At 64.9% G+C, this 16,581-nt stretch overlaps 1 protein-coding gene across 7 annotated transcripts in view; it reads left to right on the top strand.

Moving 5' to 3' along the window:
* The window catches only part of CAMK2B (calcium/calmodulin dependent protein kinase II beta), a 147,740-nt gene extending 132,879 nt beyond the window's left edge, over positions 1–14,861 (top strand). For 2 of the 7 annotated variants that reach the window (XM_074940229.1, XM_074940226.1), the window contains 5 exons: positions 796–844; positions 12,742–12,817; positions 13,062–13,156; positions 13,746–13,980; positions 14,575–14,858. In XM_074940229.1, the coding sequence (XP_074796330.1) occupies positions 796–844; positions 12,742–12,817; positions 13,062–13,156; positions 13,746–13,978 (453 nt within the window). In that variant the 3' untranslated portion in view covers positions 13,979–13,980; positions 14,575–14,858. Of the gene's footprint in view, positions 1–795; positions 845–4,521; positions 4,651–5,878; positions 6,008–7,415; positions 7,530–12,741; positions 12,818–13,061; positions 13,157–13,745; positions 13,981–14,574 lie in introns of all 7 variants that reach the window. The other 5 variants (XM_074940230.1, XM_074940227.1, XM_074940232.1 and 2 more) reach the window with 4 other exon arrangements.
* The last annotated feature ends 1,720 nt before the right edge of the window (positions 14,862–16,581 follow it).

Genomic DNA, 16,581 nt, shown 5'->3' with positions numbered 1-16,581 from the left:
GCAACTGATGGCCTGGGCCCTTCCCCCCTGCAAGGTGAGAGCTGAAGGGTTGGAGAACAAAAGAATCCGGTGACCTCCTGGCCTGGGACAGGGACAAAGCCCAGAGGAGGAGGGGGTGGAGGGAGTTTCAGTTTGGGGCTGGCTGGGACATGGAGTGAAGGGCAGACGGGGTTGTCTGGCTCACTGCCCCCCCCCACCCCCAAAATGGACCCGGCTGAGGGGTCCTGTTCTCTGCACCTACAAGCTCTGTGTTAGACCATGTTCCTGTCGTCTAATAAACCTTCTGTTCTCCTGGCTGGCTGAGATTCCCGTCTGACTGCGGAGTTGGGGGGCAGGACCCTCTGGCTTCCCCAGGAGCCTGCCAGGGCGGACTCGCTGGGGGAAGCGCACGGAGGGGCAGAGGAGGCTGAATGCTCCGGGGTCAGACCCAGGAAGGTGGAGCCGGGGGAGCTGTGTGTCCTGCAGACAGGCTGCTCCCAGAAAGGAGACTTCCCCAGAGTCCTGCCTGGCTTCATGGGGAGCAGTTCCAGAGCATCGCCCGGGGACGCCGTGACGGGGGGGTACTGAAGGGGGTTGCCACGTCACAGTGCTGCTGAGCATCACTCCTGGCTCAAGAGTGGGCAGGAGCGGGGCCCTAATAGACCACTCCCAGAGGGGCCACATGTGGGGCAGACGCAGGACAAGGCTCGTGGGTTGAGCTGGGGCCGTGGCTCTGGCCCGGACACCGGGGGACCCTGGCCCAGCCCTGCCTAACGCTCTCTCTGGTCTCTCTCCCTCTCCCGCCTGTCTTCGCAGGAATCGTCCGACAGCACCAACACCACCATAGAGGACGAGGACACGAAAGGTAACAGCCCCGCCAGCTGCCAGGGCTGGCCGGGCAGCAAGGTGTGGCAGGCAGTGCCCGCCAGCTGGCGTCTCTGCATTAGCAGCCTTGAGTGATCAGCCAGGAGAAGGGCAGTTGTGGGGTCGGCGAGGGGGCAGAATGGGGGCCAAGCGGGGGGGCTGGGGAAGACGAGGGGGCTGAGACAGGAGAGGGGACACTGAACCAGAGACACTTCAATCCTGTGGGATCTAGGGGCAGTTTGGGGGGGTTCACCCAGCCTGGGGCACTGCCGCTGCTCGGAACTGGCAGGAGTCAGTGGAGAGGACCAGGAGCTGAATTCCATGGGTGAGTCCCAACGATACCTGTCAAACGATGGGGTCTAAATTAGCTGTTACCGCTCAAGAAAGAGATCTTGGAGTCCTTGCGGAGAGTTCTCTGAAAACATCCACTCAATGTGCAGCGGCCGTCAAAATAACGAACAGAATGCTGGGAATCATTAAGAAAGGGATAGAAAATAGGACAGAAAATATCATAGTGCCTCTCTGTAAATCCATGGTACGCCCACATCTGGAATACTGCGTGCAGATGTGGTCACCCCATCTCAAAAGAGATATACTGGAATTGGAAAAGGTTCAGAAAAGGAAAACAAAAATGATGAGGGGGATGGAACAGCTTCCATATGAAGAGTGATTAATAGGACTGGGACCTGTCAGCTTGGAAAAGAGATGACTAAGGGGGGATATGCTTGAGGTCTATAAAATCATGCCTGGTGTGGAGAAAGTAGATAGGGGAGTGTTATTTACTCCTTCTCATAACACAAGAACTAGGGTCACCAAAGGAAATTAATAGGTAGCAGGTTTAAAACACACAAAAGGAAGTATTTCTTCACACAACGCACAGTCAACCTGTGGAACTCCTTGCCAAAGGATATTATGAAGGCCAAGACTACAACAGGGTTCAAAAAAGAACTAGATAAGTTCATGGAGGATAGGTCCATCAATGCTATTAGCCAGGATGGGCAGGGATGGTGTCCCTAGCCTCTGTTTGCCAGAAGCTGGGAATGTGGAACCTGTGGGGATTCTGGAACAGGGCTCGCTCTGCGTGTGCCGGGGTGGGGGGGTGAGTCTGGGACGGGGCTCACTCTGCGTGTGCCGGGGGTGGGGGGTTCTGGGAGGGGGCTTGCTCTGCGTGTGCCGGGGGTGGGGGGTTCTGGGAGGGGGCTTGCTCTGCATGTGCCGGGGGTGGGGGGTGAGTCTGGGATGGGGCTCACTCTGTGTGTACCAGTGGTGGGGGGTTCTGGGACGGGGTTCGGTCTGCGTGTGCCGGAGGTGGGGGGTTCTGGGACAGGGCTCGCTCTGCGTGTGCCGGGGGTGGGGGGTTCTGGGAGGGGGCTTGCTCTGCATGTGCCGGGGGTGGGGGGTGAGTCTGGGACGTGGCTCACTCTGTGTGTACCAGTGGTGGGGGGTTCTGGGACAGGGCTCGCTCTGCGTGTGCCGGGGGTGGGGGGTTCTGGGAGGGGGCTTGCTCTGCATGTGCCGGGGTGGGGGGGTGAGTCTGGGACGGGGCTCACTCTGCGTGTGCCGGGGGTGGGGGGTTCTGGGAGGGGGCTTGCTCTGCGTGTGCCGAGGGTGGGGGGTTCTGGGAGGGGGCTTGCTCTGCGTGTGCCGGGGGTGGGGGGCGAGTCTGGGACGGGGCTCACTCTGTGTGTGCCGGGGTGGGGGGGTGAGTCTGGGACGGGGCTCACTCTGCGTGTGCCGGGGGTGGGGGGTTCTGGGAGGGGGCTTGCTCTGCGTGTGCCGAGGGTGGGGGGTTCTGGGAGGGGGCTTGCTCTGCGTGTGCCGGGGGTGGGGGGTGAGTCTGGGACGGGGCTCACTCTGTGTGTGCCGGGGTGGGGGGGTGAGTCTGGGACGGGGCTCACTCTGTGTGTACCAGTGGTGGGGGGTTCTGGGACAGGGCTCGCTCTGCGTGTGCCGGGGGTGGGGGGTTCTGGGAGGGGGCTCGCTCTGCGTGTGCCGGGGGGTCTGGGACAGGGTGCGCTATTTGTGTGCCCTGGCTGGGCCGGAGCCCCTCTGCATGCCCTGGGCTGGAGCTTGCTGCAGGCTGGTGTGGCTGCCCTTGGGCTCCTCTCCTGTTCCCGGCCGGCGCTGGGCTGGCCCGAGCTGGGACTCCCCCAGGGATCCAGGTCGACGTCCCCTTTTCCTGCAGGGCTTTGGAGCTTGGTTTTCAAACCGATCTTCTCTGCCGTTCCGCGGCTCCTGCGCCCTAGGTACCTGGGCTGCGGGATCCCGGCCAGCATTCCCCGCAGCCTCTGGCGGGGCTCTGGGTCACCAGCCCCATGTCAGAGAGCGGGCGATGCCACGGAGCGCCTGGGAGTCAGGGGCAGAGCCGGGCGTAGAACCCAGGAGTCCTGGCTCGCAGCCTGGGGCCTCAGTCTCTCTCTCTGTATTCACGCCCCCTCAGGGCTCCACGGTCATCTCTCCGCAGCCCGTGGTGTGAAACCCAGCTTTCCTCCTTTCCCTGGGATCTCTCCCTCTCCTGCTGTATCCGCTCACTCTCCCCCACTCCCCCAGCCAAGAGCCCTGGTACAGCCCATCTCCTCTTGCCCTGTGTAAGTCACCTGGACTGCTTGTCCTGGGGGTGCAGGGCCGGCTCCCACACAGCCCGTCCAGCCACTCTCCCATCCCATGTGGCCTCATGGCCGGAGCGCTAGAAAACGTCCTGGGGGAACCACCCTGCCTGGGCCCCGGGGGGAACTCGTGGGGCTTTGCCATCTCGTGTGGGGCATCAGGCAGGCCCAGGGGCCCACAGTCAGTGCCCGACGGGGATGCAGCCGGGAAGCGGGATATCGGCTCCAGCAGGAGAGCCGTGCTGGGGCTGGCTGTCGTGTGGGTGGACGCAGGGCAGGACTCGCCCGGGATCCAGGTTAGGGGGGGGATTATAATGGCTAGCCATGCCGAGGACAGGGCACCTAGAGGGCAGGGAGTAACCCCGGCCACTCTGCCCTGTTCAGCGGCTGCGGGGGCAGATACATCCCCTCCACCCCACCCCGGAGCACGCGAGGGCTGCCCTAAATCGCACCCCAGCCTCTGGGCCTTTGCAAAGGGTGCAAAATCGTTGCACTGCTCTCTGCTTCTGCCACATCCCTTCCGGTCTCCACTCTGCCGGGAGCTGGCACAGAGCCCTGTGTCTGGGCAGAGGGGCTACCTGCACCAGGGGATGCCTGCCTGTGGCCCCTTTGTGCCCGCTCAGCTGGGCAGCACGGGGGCATGGTCTGCGTTTAGCGTGTTAGGCGTTCGTCTCGACGCAGTGAAGTGCCCCGGGAGCCTTTCCTTTCCGCCCGTCGCCTGCCCCCCACCCCTCGCCCAGACTGGGATGCAGGGGTGGGTTCTGGAGGATGAATCCAGCCTTCTCCTGCCTCAAGGCGATGACCTGGGCTAGCCCCTTGTGGCACCGAGGGGCTTTGCCACGGCAGGTTGGTTTTGGTATTAATACCAAGGGGTCCTTAGAGGGAAATTAGCGCCACGGAGTCCATAGCCTTGCTCCCTGTCCCTGACAGCACCGGGGAAGCCCTGCTCTTGGAAATCAATACAGACCCTCCTCCCACACCTGCTCCTCCCCTGCTTTCCTCCTGTCTGCTGCTTTTCCATTCCATTTGTTTTCTCATCCTTCTCTCCATTCTTTTGTCTGTCCTGTCCCAGCTGCCAGGTTCTCTGACATTTTATTCACGGTGAGGAGGGGCTCCGGGCCCCCGGATGTTGAAGGGCTGCAACCTGCCACCAGCCAGCCCTGCCCATCTCCAGCTGTCACAAACCCTCCGCCTCCCCAGCGTAAGTAGCGGGTATGACTGGGGCCTCTGTGGCAGAACAATCAGCCCTGCAGGTGACTGTCTCCTGGGGAATGGGCAGGAGGTCCCGGTGTCCAGGAGCCAAGCTAGAGAGACGGATCTGCCGCCTCTCGTGCTTTGAGAGCGAGTCTTGCAATGGGTGCAGTTTTCCTGGAAGGCCCGGCTCCCAGAGACGCTCACGGTGCAGGGCTGCCGGCGTGAGACAGTCAAACAGGACGAGCCAGGCCCTCAGAATCCGGAACGCGGCCTCGTCAGACCTGACTGAGATTTCAAAAAAAAAGACCCAATGAAGGTTGGGTTCCATTTCGTTGCCGCCTGGTTTCTGCGCCTTTAGGTTACTTGCCAAGCTTTTCTCCACAACCACCACCACGAGGCAGGTGATGCCGGTGGCGGGAAAGCTGAGCCTTTATTGGTAATCACCTGCCCCCAGGAGCTGGGGCTTCAAGAGAGAGCAAACATCGCGAGACTCACTCTAAAGCCCCTGCCATGCTGCCCCCCCTCCCCAGCACGACCTCTTCCCTTTCATCTCTGCCCTCGGCCCGTTCCTGCAGTACTTGTCTGAAGTCAGCCGGCATTTCCCCTGGGATGCTGCCTGAACTCTTCCCTAAAGCCCAGGGGAGCAGAGCTGAGCATTTCTCTCCCCGCTTCATCGGGAACTTGTTTGCTGGCTTAGCCCCATGCTGCCTTGCGCCCCTCCAAACAGCAGCGTTATAAGCTGGATTTGCCAGGATCGCTCCCTTCTATTGATCGTCCCAGTACCAGCCTCCAGACTCGTTGTGCACGAGAGGTCACTGTATTATTTGTATTACTGGCACGTCCACGTGCCCCAGGACCCCACTGCGCCAGGCGCTGTACAGACACAGAGCAAAAGAGGGGGTTAATCATTACCATCCCCAGAATGGCAAGGTACCACCGTGCGCCCGGCCCAAGTCACGCAGCGAGTCCGTTGCAGGGCTGGGGTTCGAAGCCAGGCGTTGTTGGCTCTCAGCCCCCTAGGGAGCCCTGACACTAAACCACAGCCCAGTCCCATTCCCCAGGGTCATAGGCAGAGCACAGGGCACGCTGGCTATCGGAACCAGTGCGGCTGGGCCAGCCAACTCGAAAAGCCCCCTGGCCTCCCCACAGCTCCGGGCTCTTCCCCGCACTCCTCCTCTCCGTCACGCTTCCATTCCACCTGTCTCCTCATCCTTCTCTCATCTGTCCCATCCCAGCCACCAAGTTCTCTGATATTTTAAGCACGGTGAGGAAGGGCTCTGGGCTCCCGGACGCTGAGGGGCCGCAGCCTGCCGTAAGCCAGCCCTGCCCCTCTCCAGCCGTGGCGAACCCGCTTGGTCCCCAGCGTAAGTAGCAGGGCTCGGGGGCCTGCGGCTGGGCACTGGAAGCGCCGTGCTTGTTTCTGTGGTCACCATGACTGGGTGAAGTCGCCCGTCGGGTGCCTCCCAGCTGCATGCGGTGGGGACTACGGCTCATCTGCCCCTTTGCTAGCTTCTTTCGGGGCTCCTGGTCTGAGCGCCGGGCGTTTGTTCTGTGCTCTGTGTGTGGAGGCCGAGCTGGACACGACTTGTGGGGACTCCCCTGCCCTGAGCCTTGAGCCTGCCATCCCGGGGCAGCCAGCCGGGGACGTTGCCCCGAGCATTGCCACCGCTCTGAGCCTGGGCAATTCCCCCTGGTCCGAGTGGCAGCTGACAGCCCCGGTTCTAGTCAGGCGTGCCTGCTGGGATTGGGCAAGCAACGGGCCCCAGGGTTTTCCAGTCCCTCTTCCAGGCCAAAGCAAAGGCCTCTAGACATGCTCTGTCTCCTTCAGCTTGAAAGGAACCGGGCCCCTTCTGGTGCAGTTCTGCCCACCGCAGCCCCTCACCAAGGCGGGGCCGGTTAGGTCCCAACGTGGGCATCCGCCACCCCCATTTCACCGCTGCCGAATGGTGCCCGGGCCAGGAGCTGGCCTCCCTTCGCTGGGCTAAATGGCAACAGGGTGTGCCCACCCCACGCCCGCTGCAGAGCTGAGTGCCACAGCGACCACAGTGCCCGCCTGGCAATGCTGCGCCATGAGCCCTGCACACAGTTGGAGCAAAGCCGGTGCGGGCCACTCCGCTCCCCGTAAGCCACCCCACCACGGGGATGGGGGGGTCAGGGCTGGTGCCCCTCTCTCTTTTCCAGCATGGTGCCAAGGGCCGGCAGGGTAGGTATCAAGGCTTCTCCTGCTGGTTTTTGCCTTTAGAAGCAGGCTCGTCCCTGACTCCGTGGTGCTGTCTTTGGGGCGGGAGGGTCTCGGGGCCACATCTCCCACCAAAGAGGGGCCATTTGTGTCCAGCTAAAACTCTCCAGCTGGGGCTGGCACAAACTCATCCCTGCAGGTCGGGCACCGAGGGGAGCCAGGAACATGCAGTCCCCAGTGGATTACTAGGGCCATAAACAAAAGTGGGGGGCTTTCACCAGCCCTCCCCTTCCCGAACCCCTCCCTGGCACCTCGATCACAGCCCTGCGTGGTCTGCGCTCCGGAGAGCTGGATTTTTGAATGTAAAAACAACCAGCGCTCTCCCCTTTTTGGCTCCTCTGCTCAGCCGGAAGGTGCTGGGGAGAGACCCGTGCCCGAGGGGCTCCGCCCGGCCTCGGTGCTGCCGTGACTGGGTCTGGCGGGGAGGGCATGCGTCCCAGGCCAGGTGAATCCCGCCTTTCCCTGGGCTCCTCCCCGTGTCTCTTTTCCATTCCATGCATCTTCTCACCCGTCTCTCGGCCTTCCCGGGCCAGCCGCCAGGTTCTCTGACCTTTTGAACACGGTGAGGAGGGGCTCCGGGCCCCCGGACACTGCCATCAGCCAGCCCTGCCCATCTCCAGCTGTCACGAACCCTCTGCCTCCCCAGTGTAAGTAGTGGGGCTTGGGGAGGGGGGCTCAGTCACCCAGCTTGGATCCGCCCTGAAATCTGCCCTGGCAGCTGCCCCGGGGCTGGGTCTCAGTGTGTCCTCTCCTGGCACGGAGCCCAAACCCGTCCGCAATGCCCAGGTGGGAACCAGTGGGCTGGCACGGCAGCATGGAGGGCCACTGGCAGAGTCGGGGGGCGGAGTGGGGGTATCAGAGAGGGCTGCTGGGTCAGGACTGAGGGGCGTCGGCAGAGCTGTGTGGGGAGCCCAGGGCTTGGCTAGCAGGGGGGCTGCGGGTCAGGACTGAGGGGCGTCGGCAGAGCTGTGTGGGGAGCCCAGGGCTTGGCTAGCAGGGGGGCTGCGGGTCAGGACTGAGGGGCGTCGGCAGAGCTGTGTGGGGAGCCCAGGGCTGGGCTAGCAGGGGGGCTGCGGGTCAGGACTGAGGGGCGTCGGCAGAGCTGTGTGGGGAGCCCAGGGCTGGGCTAGCAGGGGGGCTGCGGGTCAGGACTGAGGGGCGTCGGCAGAGCTGTGTGGGGAGCCCAGGGCTGGGCTAGCAGGGGGGCTGCGGGTCAGGACTCAGGGGCGTCGGCAGAGCTGCGTGGGGAGCCCAGGGCTGGGCTAGCAGGGGGGCTGCGGGTCAGGACTCAGGGGCGTCGGCAGAGCTGTGTGGGGAGCCCAGGGCTGGGGTAGCGGGGGGGCTGCGGGTCAGGACTGAGGGGCGTCGGCAGAGCTGTGTGGGGAGCCCAGGGCTTGGCTAGCAGGGGGGCTGCGGGTCAGGACTGAGGGGCGTCGGCAGAGCTGTGTGGGGAGCCCAGGGCTGGGGTAGCAGGGGGGCTGCGGGTCAGGACTGAGGGGCGTCGGCAGAGCTGTGTGGGGAGCCCAGGGCTGGGGTAGCGGGGGGGCTGCGGGTCAGGACTGAGGGGTGTTGGCAGAGCTGTGTGGGGAGCCCAGGGCTGGGCTAGCGGGGGGGCTGCGGGTCAGGACTGAGGGGCGTCGGCAGAGCTGCGTGGGGAGCCCAGGGCTGGGCTAGCAGGGGGGCTGCGGGTCAGGACTGAGGGGCGTCGGCAGAGCTGTGTGGGGAGCCCAGGGCTGGGGTAGCAGGGGGGCTGCGGGTCAGGACTGAGGGGCGTCGGCAGAGCTGTGTGGGGAGCCCAGGGCTGGGGTAGCAGGGGGGCTGCGGGTCAGGACTGAGGGGCGTCGGCAGAGCTGTGTGGGGAGCCCAGGGCTGGGCTAGCAGGGGGGCTGCGGGTCAGGACTGAGGGGCGTCGGCAGAGCTGTGTGGGGAGCCCAGGGCTGGGCTAGCAGGGGGGCTGCGGGTCAGGACTGAGGGGTGTTGGCAGAGCTGCGTGGGGAGCCCAGGGCTGGGCTAGCAGGGGGGCTGCGGGTCAGGACTCAGGGGCGTCGGCAGAGCTGTGTGGGGAGCCCAGGGCTGGGCTAGCAGGGGGGCTGCGGGTCAGGACTGAGGGGCGTCGGCAGAGCTGTGTGGGGAGCCCAGGGCTGGGCTAGCAGGGGGGCTGCGGGTCAGGACTGAGGGGTGTTGGCAGAGCTGCGTGGGGAGCCCAGGGCTGGGCTAGCAGGGGGGCTGCGGGTCAGGACTGAGGGGTGTTGGCAGAGCTGTGTTGGGACATGTTGGCGGGAGGAGAGTTTTGCTCAGTTCAGGTTCACGCTTGTTTCCCCGGAGTGCTGGGCTCTGGGCTCCTGCCCAGCCGCCGGAGAGGCGGGTGTCCTGGGCGCCGGGAGTCCCGGCGCGGATCGTTTACAGGGCTGGATGACAGGGGCAGACATGGGGAATGGGAGCTGCCGTGCCCGGCTGTTAGCGCTGAGCCAGGGGTGGGGAGCTGAGCAGGGAGGAGCAGGCATGGCCGACAGGCTCCCAGGTAAGGGCTGGTTTGGCTGGGGCCGGGGAAGGATTTGGGGAGTCTCTGGAGCAGGCTGGGGTGGGGACAGAGCGTTCCCTTCCCCTGAAGGCTCTGCTGGGTGCCAAGGACGATTAGCCGGAGCTGATGTGGAGGGGCAAGGATTTGAATTAACTCAGGGGTCGGAGGGCAGACCTGGGGCAGGGGAGCAAGGCTCAGTAGGGGTTGTGGCACTCGCCCCAGGAGGGCATGCTGGGTGGTTTCTGGGCAGCGAGGCCTGGTGCTGGCTGGCTGATCCCAAGAGGGTATGGGGTGTTCAACCCGGGGCCCAGGGCGCGAGGTCCCTCCCGCAGGGCAGGGCTGATGTCCTGATACGGCCACAGCCTGGCGCCGTTCAGGGGGCCTAGTTCTGCTCCCGTCTGCGTGGTGTGAATCTGAGAGAGGAGCTAGGGTTACACCACAAGGGCTCAACCCCAAGGGCCCCTCGCATCTCCTCTTCCTCGGAAGTGTCAAGGCCCTGGGCCGGGACCCTGGCATCCAGCTGGGCCCGGACACGGCATGCGCTGCGTGGTGCTGAGCGGGAGGGGGCTGTAGTGCGTGGGCTGGGTGCGGGAGGAGCAAAGGTTACCAATGCCATTGGAAATTAGGGCAGCGAGGCAGGGAGGCTGCAGGGGAGAAGGCTCTTGCGCCCATGCTGTGGAGGGGACCAGGGGGGCCGGTGCCAGAGCAGGGGCAGGGATGGCGAGCCAGCGGGTCTGGGGGACAGCCTGGAGAGCACGTAGGGTAGCACCTGGGTCCAGGTGAGGAAGTGAGCAGTGGAGGGCAGGGGGCCTGTGGGGGAAGCCCCATAGGCAGGGAGTGAGGAGGGGCTGGGGATTTCAGCAGTGGGGCAGTCGCATGGAGGGCCCCAGGCAAGAAGGATGGGTGCAGGCTCGGGGGGGTGGGAGTCTGTTGGGCAGAGGAGTGGGGATGGGCTTGCCCCTGGGAAGGTCCCTCTGGCCCAGGGGGAGAGGGTAAGTCCCTGCTGGATGTTCCTGTGGGTCTGGGCCAGGCCTCGCTCACCCTATCCCTCTCCAATGGAGCCAGCTTCCCCATTCCACCAGCCAAGGGAGCCAGGAGAAGCCTGGCACACGGCGCCCAGAGGGGCCGCAGCGTCCCACGCCCCCTGGGCCTGCCTGTCCACAGAGATCGGCTGGCCTGAGGGTATAGCTCTAGATGCAGCTGTCCAGCCCTGGGGTCAGTGTGTCCGTGCGGGGAGCTGTCCTGGTCTAACCACAGCAGTATTGTCAGCCTGAGCTGGGTACCTGGACTGTGGCTACAGTAACAAGACTAGTAACTAATAACCGAGCCGTCAGTTCCCCACGCAGACCCACCCAGAGACATGCAGCCCCAAAGTGCTATTCACACGCACCCTGGCTCCACCGGGCCGTGTGGCTTAGAGGGGCTTTCTTAGACACTTCCGAAAAATACTATCAAGCCATTCTAGAAATCAGTGGGGGAGCCCCATCTGACTCTGGTGGGCAGGACCAGGCCCCCCCATCTCAGTGCACAATGGGAACGAACAAGGGCCTGGAATAACACTCCTGTAACAAGCGATTTAAAAGACTGGGCTCGTTTCCCTTCGTGAGGCGACAAATAAGAGGGGACCGGCTAAAAGCATATAAAACAATGGCCGAGCTAGAGCAGGGGAAGCGTCTGTTCTCCCATCTCCAAACACAAGAACAAGGCGACATTCAGGGACACTGAAATTCAAAACCAATAAAGGGAGTTGCTTTGTCACACCGTTAGCCGGTGGAACTCCCTGCCACTGGAAGCAGTTGAGGCCAAGAACAAGAGTCAAAAAGGATGAGACGGTTGTGTGGCTAACAAGAACCTCCAGAGTCAGCGCAGTTAATGGCAGTGAATTTGAGAAGGGATAGCAAAGCTCGTGCTTCAGGGCTAAAACCAGCCTCGGGCAGGGATGGAGGGAGACGGATTAGCCCCCATCTGCCACTGTTGGCTTCTGCTGAACCATCTGGGGCTGGCCACTGATGCAGCCAGGAGCCCGGACGAGACGGGCCATGACTGTGTAACTCCTCCGTGCAGGCCAGCTGGCCCCTCGCCCTTGCCCGCGGCAGGTGGGACACGCTTTGCCTTGGCACCGAGTGAGCGCTCACCCCGCTGGCATTGATGCCTGGTGTGCCTCCCGTGTATTCCCCCAGCTATGCTGGGCAGGGATGGGGTGTCCCCACGCACCACTCCTTGCAGGGGCTGCTCTGTGGGCGAGCAGGGACCATGGCCAGACAGCGAGAGAAAGGGGAACCGGGGTGCCTGGCAAGAAGAGCCCCTCTGGGGCAGGCTCCAGGCCCCTAGGAGCTTCGAGGCCAGGGGCGCCAGCTAGAGGGGGGTTAGACTAGAACCCCCCACTGCACTGGATTGAAGTGTCTCAGGGCCTGCATCTCCCCTCCATCGCCCCGCTGTGACTGGGAGTGGGGCGGGATGCCCTGACCCCAACCCCTGCCCCCTGGAGAGGCTCAGCTCCGCTCTGCCCCAGCACAGGAGGGCACAAGGGGCAGGGCTGGCTGGCTGCCAGGCCCGTGGGGAAGGAGGGGGATCCCAGCGGGGCCCGGGGGCAGGAAATGGATGCCACGGGGCAGGCCAGAAGTTTCCGAGCGCCGCTCCGAGGAGCCAGCCTTGGCGGGGAGCTGATAATGGGCGCTGAGCTAAATGGGTCACCTGGGCTTCTCCCAGGCCCCCTTCCTCCCCCCAGGCCTGCTTCACAGCGATGGGGGGCAGGCATGGAGCACGGGGGGGGGGTTGTGGGCATGGGCTGCAGGGCTATGGGGCTTGGCTGGGCAAGGGGCACCAGAGGGGTGGGCATGGGGCATGGGAGGGCTGTGGTGGGCATAGGGTGCAGCAGGCTTGTGGCCTTGGGCTGGGAATGGGGCGTGGGAGGTTTCTGGACCTGGCCTGGATATGGGGCACAGGGGAGCTGGTGGGCATGGGGCGCGGGAGGGTTATGGGGCTGGGCCGGGAGGGTGTGAGGAAGGGGCTCGAGCTGACTGGTTTTTCAGGGCATGCTGCTCTGGTGGGCGGTGTCCGGTTGTGGGCCCTGGAGGCAGAAGCCCTGGGGGCGCCCACCAGGCAGGGCCAGAGCGGGCGTCCCCCGTATGCGCCCCCCAGACACACACCCACACACACAGCGCCTCAGCCAGGGCAGAAGGGCGTGGGCCTGTGTGCCGGGCTCTGCCCCGGACCAGCAGACGGTGGGTCGCGATGAGCCAGCCCACCCATGGGTAACAGCCAGGTCTGGCCCAGGGGGCCACGGGCGCCCACCGGTGCCCACCCCCTGCTGACACCCCCCGTTCTCCGCCCTGCAGCCCGCAAGCAGGAAATCATCAAGATCACCGAGCAGCTGATCGAGGCCGTGAACAACGGGGACTTCGAGGCTTACGCGTGAGTCCCCGGGGGCCGAGCGGGGCTGGGTGGGGGGCTCTGCGGGCGGCCTGGGCAAGGGCTCCTCCCACCCCCCCGGGCCATGCTGAGAGCCAAGCCCAGGCGGGGGAGGAGGCAGGGGCCCTGCCCGCCGGGTGGGGAGATGGGGGGTCCCGGCGGAGGGGCAGCGGGTGCTCTCTGGGTGGGGCTGGGGCGCGGCCAGGCGCCCGGCCCGGTGGCTCACCGCCCAGCTCTTCCCTTCTAGGAAGATCTGCGACCCAGGCCTGACGTCATTCGAACCCGAAGCCCTGGGCAACCTGGTCGAGGGGATGGACTTCCACCGATTCTACTTCGAAAACCGTGAGTGAGCGTGCCCACTGCCAGGGCCGGGCTGGGCCCCCCGGACCTGCACCCAGGGGTGCCGCCGGCCGGCCCAGCTCGGCCTCCAGGCTCACCTTGGCCAGCCCAGCGCAGGGTTCGGGGGCCTGCTGGCCGGGCTCGGCTCAGTGCCTGGGGTTGCTGGCAGCCGGCCCAGCACGGTGCCCAGTGGTCGTATCGGCCAGCACGGCACAGGACTTGGGGGGACCTGCCCCCTGGCCCCGCTTGGCGCACGGAGGTCCTGCTGGCCGGCCTGGCTTGGCGCCCAGGGGTCCTGTCAGCCCAACCCAGCTCAGCACCCAGGGTCCTTCTGGCTGGGCCCTGGCCCTTGATTTGATGCTCAGAGCAAGACGCCTCCTGGCTCTGACTCAGTGGGCCTCACCACAGCCCTGCCCCCAAGACCTGCCCCCTCCCCATGATCCTCCAAGAGCTGCCCCCACCCCAGGACCCCCCACGACCTGCCCAGGCAGTAATCGCGTTCCCCGGGCTCACCGCTGGTCCCTTGGGCCCGTCCCCCTGGCCCCGGGGTGCAGGCCGCCCCCCGGCTCACAGAGGCTCTCTGCCTCCCCAGTGTTATCCAAAAACAACAAGCCCATCCACACGACCATCCTGAACCCCCACGTGCACGTGATCGGGGAGGACGCCGCCTGCATCGCCTACATCCGCCTGACGCAGTACATCGACGGGCAGGGCCGCCCCCGCACCAGCCAGTCCGAGGAGACCCGCGTCTGGCACCGCCGCGACGGCAAGTGGCAGAACGTCCACTTCCACTGCTCGGGGGCGCCCGTGGCACCGCTGCAGTGAAGGTGAGGCCAGGGCCCGAGCGACCCCCGCCCGCCGGGTGGACCACCCTCACCCCCACCGGTGCCGCTCCAGGGACGGTGAGACCAGACCCAGAACCTCCCTGACCCAACCCGGCCTCCCCTCTCCGCGGTGCTGCTCTGGAGACGGTGGGACCAGAACAGAAACACCCCCGCCCCCCCCGGCAACCTAACCCACTGTATAACATTGCCCCCTCCCCTCCGGCCACCGATGGTGCTGCTCTGGGGAAAGTGAGCCCAGAACCAGCCCCTGCTGATCCAGCCCTGCTTTGGGGCTGTGCCCACGAGGAGGGACCCTCGACAGGGTGGGTCAGCAGGTCTGGTTCTGGTGGAAGCCCCCAGCAGGAGCAGCCAGTCACAGGCCCGGTCTACACTAGGAAACTCTGCTGGCTTGGAGAGTGACAAAACTCCCCTCCTGCTATGCCAGCCAAACCCTGGTGTAGACGCAGCTCTGCGGCCGTGGCGGCTGTGCCGGCAAAACTCCTGTGGCCTCCCGCCGCGTCTGCCCCGGGGGCCGTCCCGGCGCGGGCTCTGCGGGGCAGGCACGGCCCACGGCATGTGTGTGTTTGTGTCTTGCAGAGCTACCGCTGGCTGTTTTGGTTTCATCCCGAAGGAGACGGTGATTTGAGCTGAGCCGCTAGCCGGGAGCAGCGGTGCCAAGCACGCGCCCGCATGCACGTGTCCCCCCCTCCCCCCGCCCCTTTCCAGTGCCTGTGTTTGCAGAAAAAAACCCAACAAAACCAACAAAAAAATCAACAGCAACAAAAAAAAACAACCAATCAACCCCGCCCCGAGCCCAAGCCCGGCCGTGACCTCTCCAGACCCAGCCACCCCCTCTCCCCAGCCCCCCCCGTGTCCGTCCAGCCAGGTGAACAGGTGTTGCGATGAAAATGTTCCAAAACTCTGATACAAACCTTCCTTCCAAAGCCCCGCGCCGCCCGCCCCCCGCGCTGCCCGCCCCCGCACTGAGCGGCGCTCCGCCGAGACGACTTGCATTCTCTGTCGAAGCATGGACCTTCCCCGTGGTCATGTCCCGTGGTCGTGTTTGCGCTTGGACATCTGTGACCTGTTTTTCGAACCGTTCCTCGACAGCGGACTCTGCTCCCGAGCGCTCGGGCATCCCCGGATCTTCCCCTTCTAGCTGTGCTTGTGGATTGTTCTGATGACGATGACGATGATATTACTATTCTTCGGACGCCTCGTTCGTTTCTTCTTTGGTGGGTTTGGTCGCTGGAGCCGTGGCTTTGCTGGGCCTGGATGCCCACCCCGGCCCCCCGCTAGCCGACGGCTGGCTTTCCCTATACACCGCCGACCAGGGGGTGGAGAAGGGGGTGTCGCGAAGTGGAGATATGCCAAATTCTTGCCAAGGCCCAGATCTTGTGAGATGAACCCACTCCCCCGACCCCCTCGCCTGCTGGTGGCGTGGCTGTGCCGGGATTTGCTCAGGGCCGGTCCCGAGGTGGTGGGGAGTGGCGGAGTTTGGAGGCCTGGCACGGGGGTGACACGCCAAGGCCTCTCTCTCGGCTGTTGCTGGACGCTGAATTTCCAGAGGGACGGGCAGGGCGGGGAGGCCCTAGGTGGAGTGCTGAGTGCGGCAGGGCCAATCCTGCTCCCGCAGCTGCCGCAGGGGATCTCCAGCATCCCAGCAACCCAGTCCCAGGGGAGCCGTGGTCTCCAGCTAAGCCCACCTCTGGCCAGCACTCCATCAGATTCCCCGCAGGGGAGAGGAAACCGAACGGGGGTTTCTCTGGTCCTGGCTCCAGCTCGAAGGCCTGGGCTCTGGGGCTGGACTCCCTCAAAAGCGAGGGGCCAAGCTACCCTTCCACGTGCCTGCTGCATCTGGGTCCCCTCCTCCTCCTCGCCTTGTCCATGTCCAATGAGCCGGTGCCCCCCATCCCAGCTCAGCCCCTTGCCACTGCTGGCCCCGGGATGTTCGATTGGCCCCTCTCCCAGAGAGGGGTTGGCTGGACAGTCCGGGCTGAGTCACAGGTAGGGGGAAAGGGGACAGGCTGGGGCTGGGGTGTTGAACGGGCACAAGGGGCCAACGGTGGGCTCCCCCCCTCGTCAGCGCCCGACCTCTGCTTTGTGGAGCCAGCTGGGCTTACAGCCCCTCAGCGTGTTGGTGAGCCCGGCCTTGTCCCGTTTGCTGCCATGGCCGGCTCTGCCCGTGGGCCGTGTGAGTGCCAAGCGACGTACCCTCATGGGGCGTGCTCCAGAGGTCCCAGTTAAAGTGGCCTTTGGGGAATGGGTTGGGGAAGACCCTGGCACCACCGAGGTCTTGGGCAGGGGGCTCATTCCTGGAGCCCTGCAGCCTTGCTTCCAGCTGGGCCGCTGGCTCTGTGGGATGGGGCTGGGCGTGTGCCCTGGCAGGGCTCGCTCAGTGGGGTCCTCGGAGCCACGTGGCGCCCGCGAGGCAAGCCCAGGTTTGGTGTGGGAGGCAGGGACGGAGCCTGTGGCTCCTGACTCCCTGGGCAGCTTGGCGCACATGGGATGGCTCAGGGATCCCCGTCTCCCATGGCATGAGCAGGGGGCAGAGTGTTTGGGCACAGAGACGGGTCACAGGCAGGTGGGCGGGGCTTCTGGAGG

This window comes from Natator depressus, chromosome 26, assembly GCF_965152275.1.
Source record: "Natator depressus isolate rNatDep1 chromosome 26, rNatDep2.hap1, whole genome shotgun sequence".
Lineage (NCBI taxonomy): Eukaryota > Metazoa > Chordata > Testudines > Cheloniidae > Natator > Natator depressus.
This window is presented reverse-complemented; position numbering and strand designations above follow the sequence as displayed.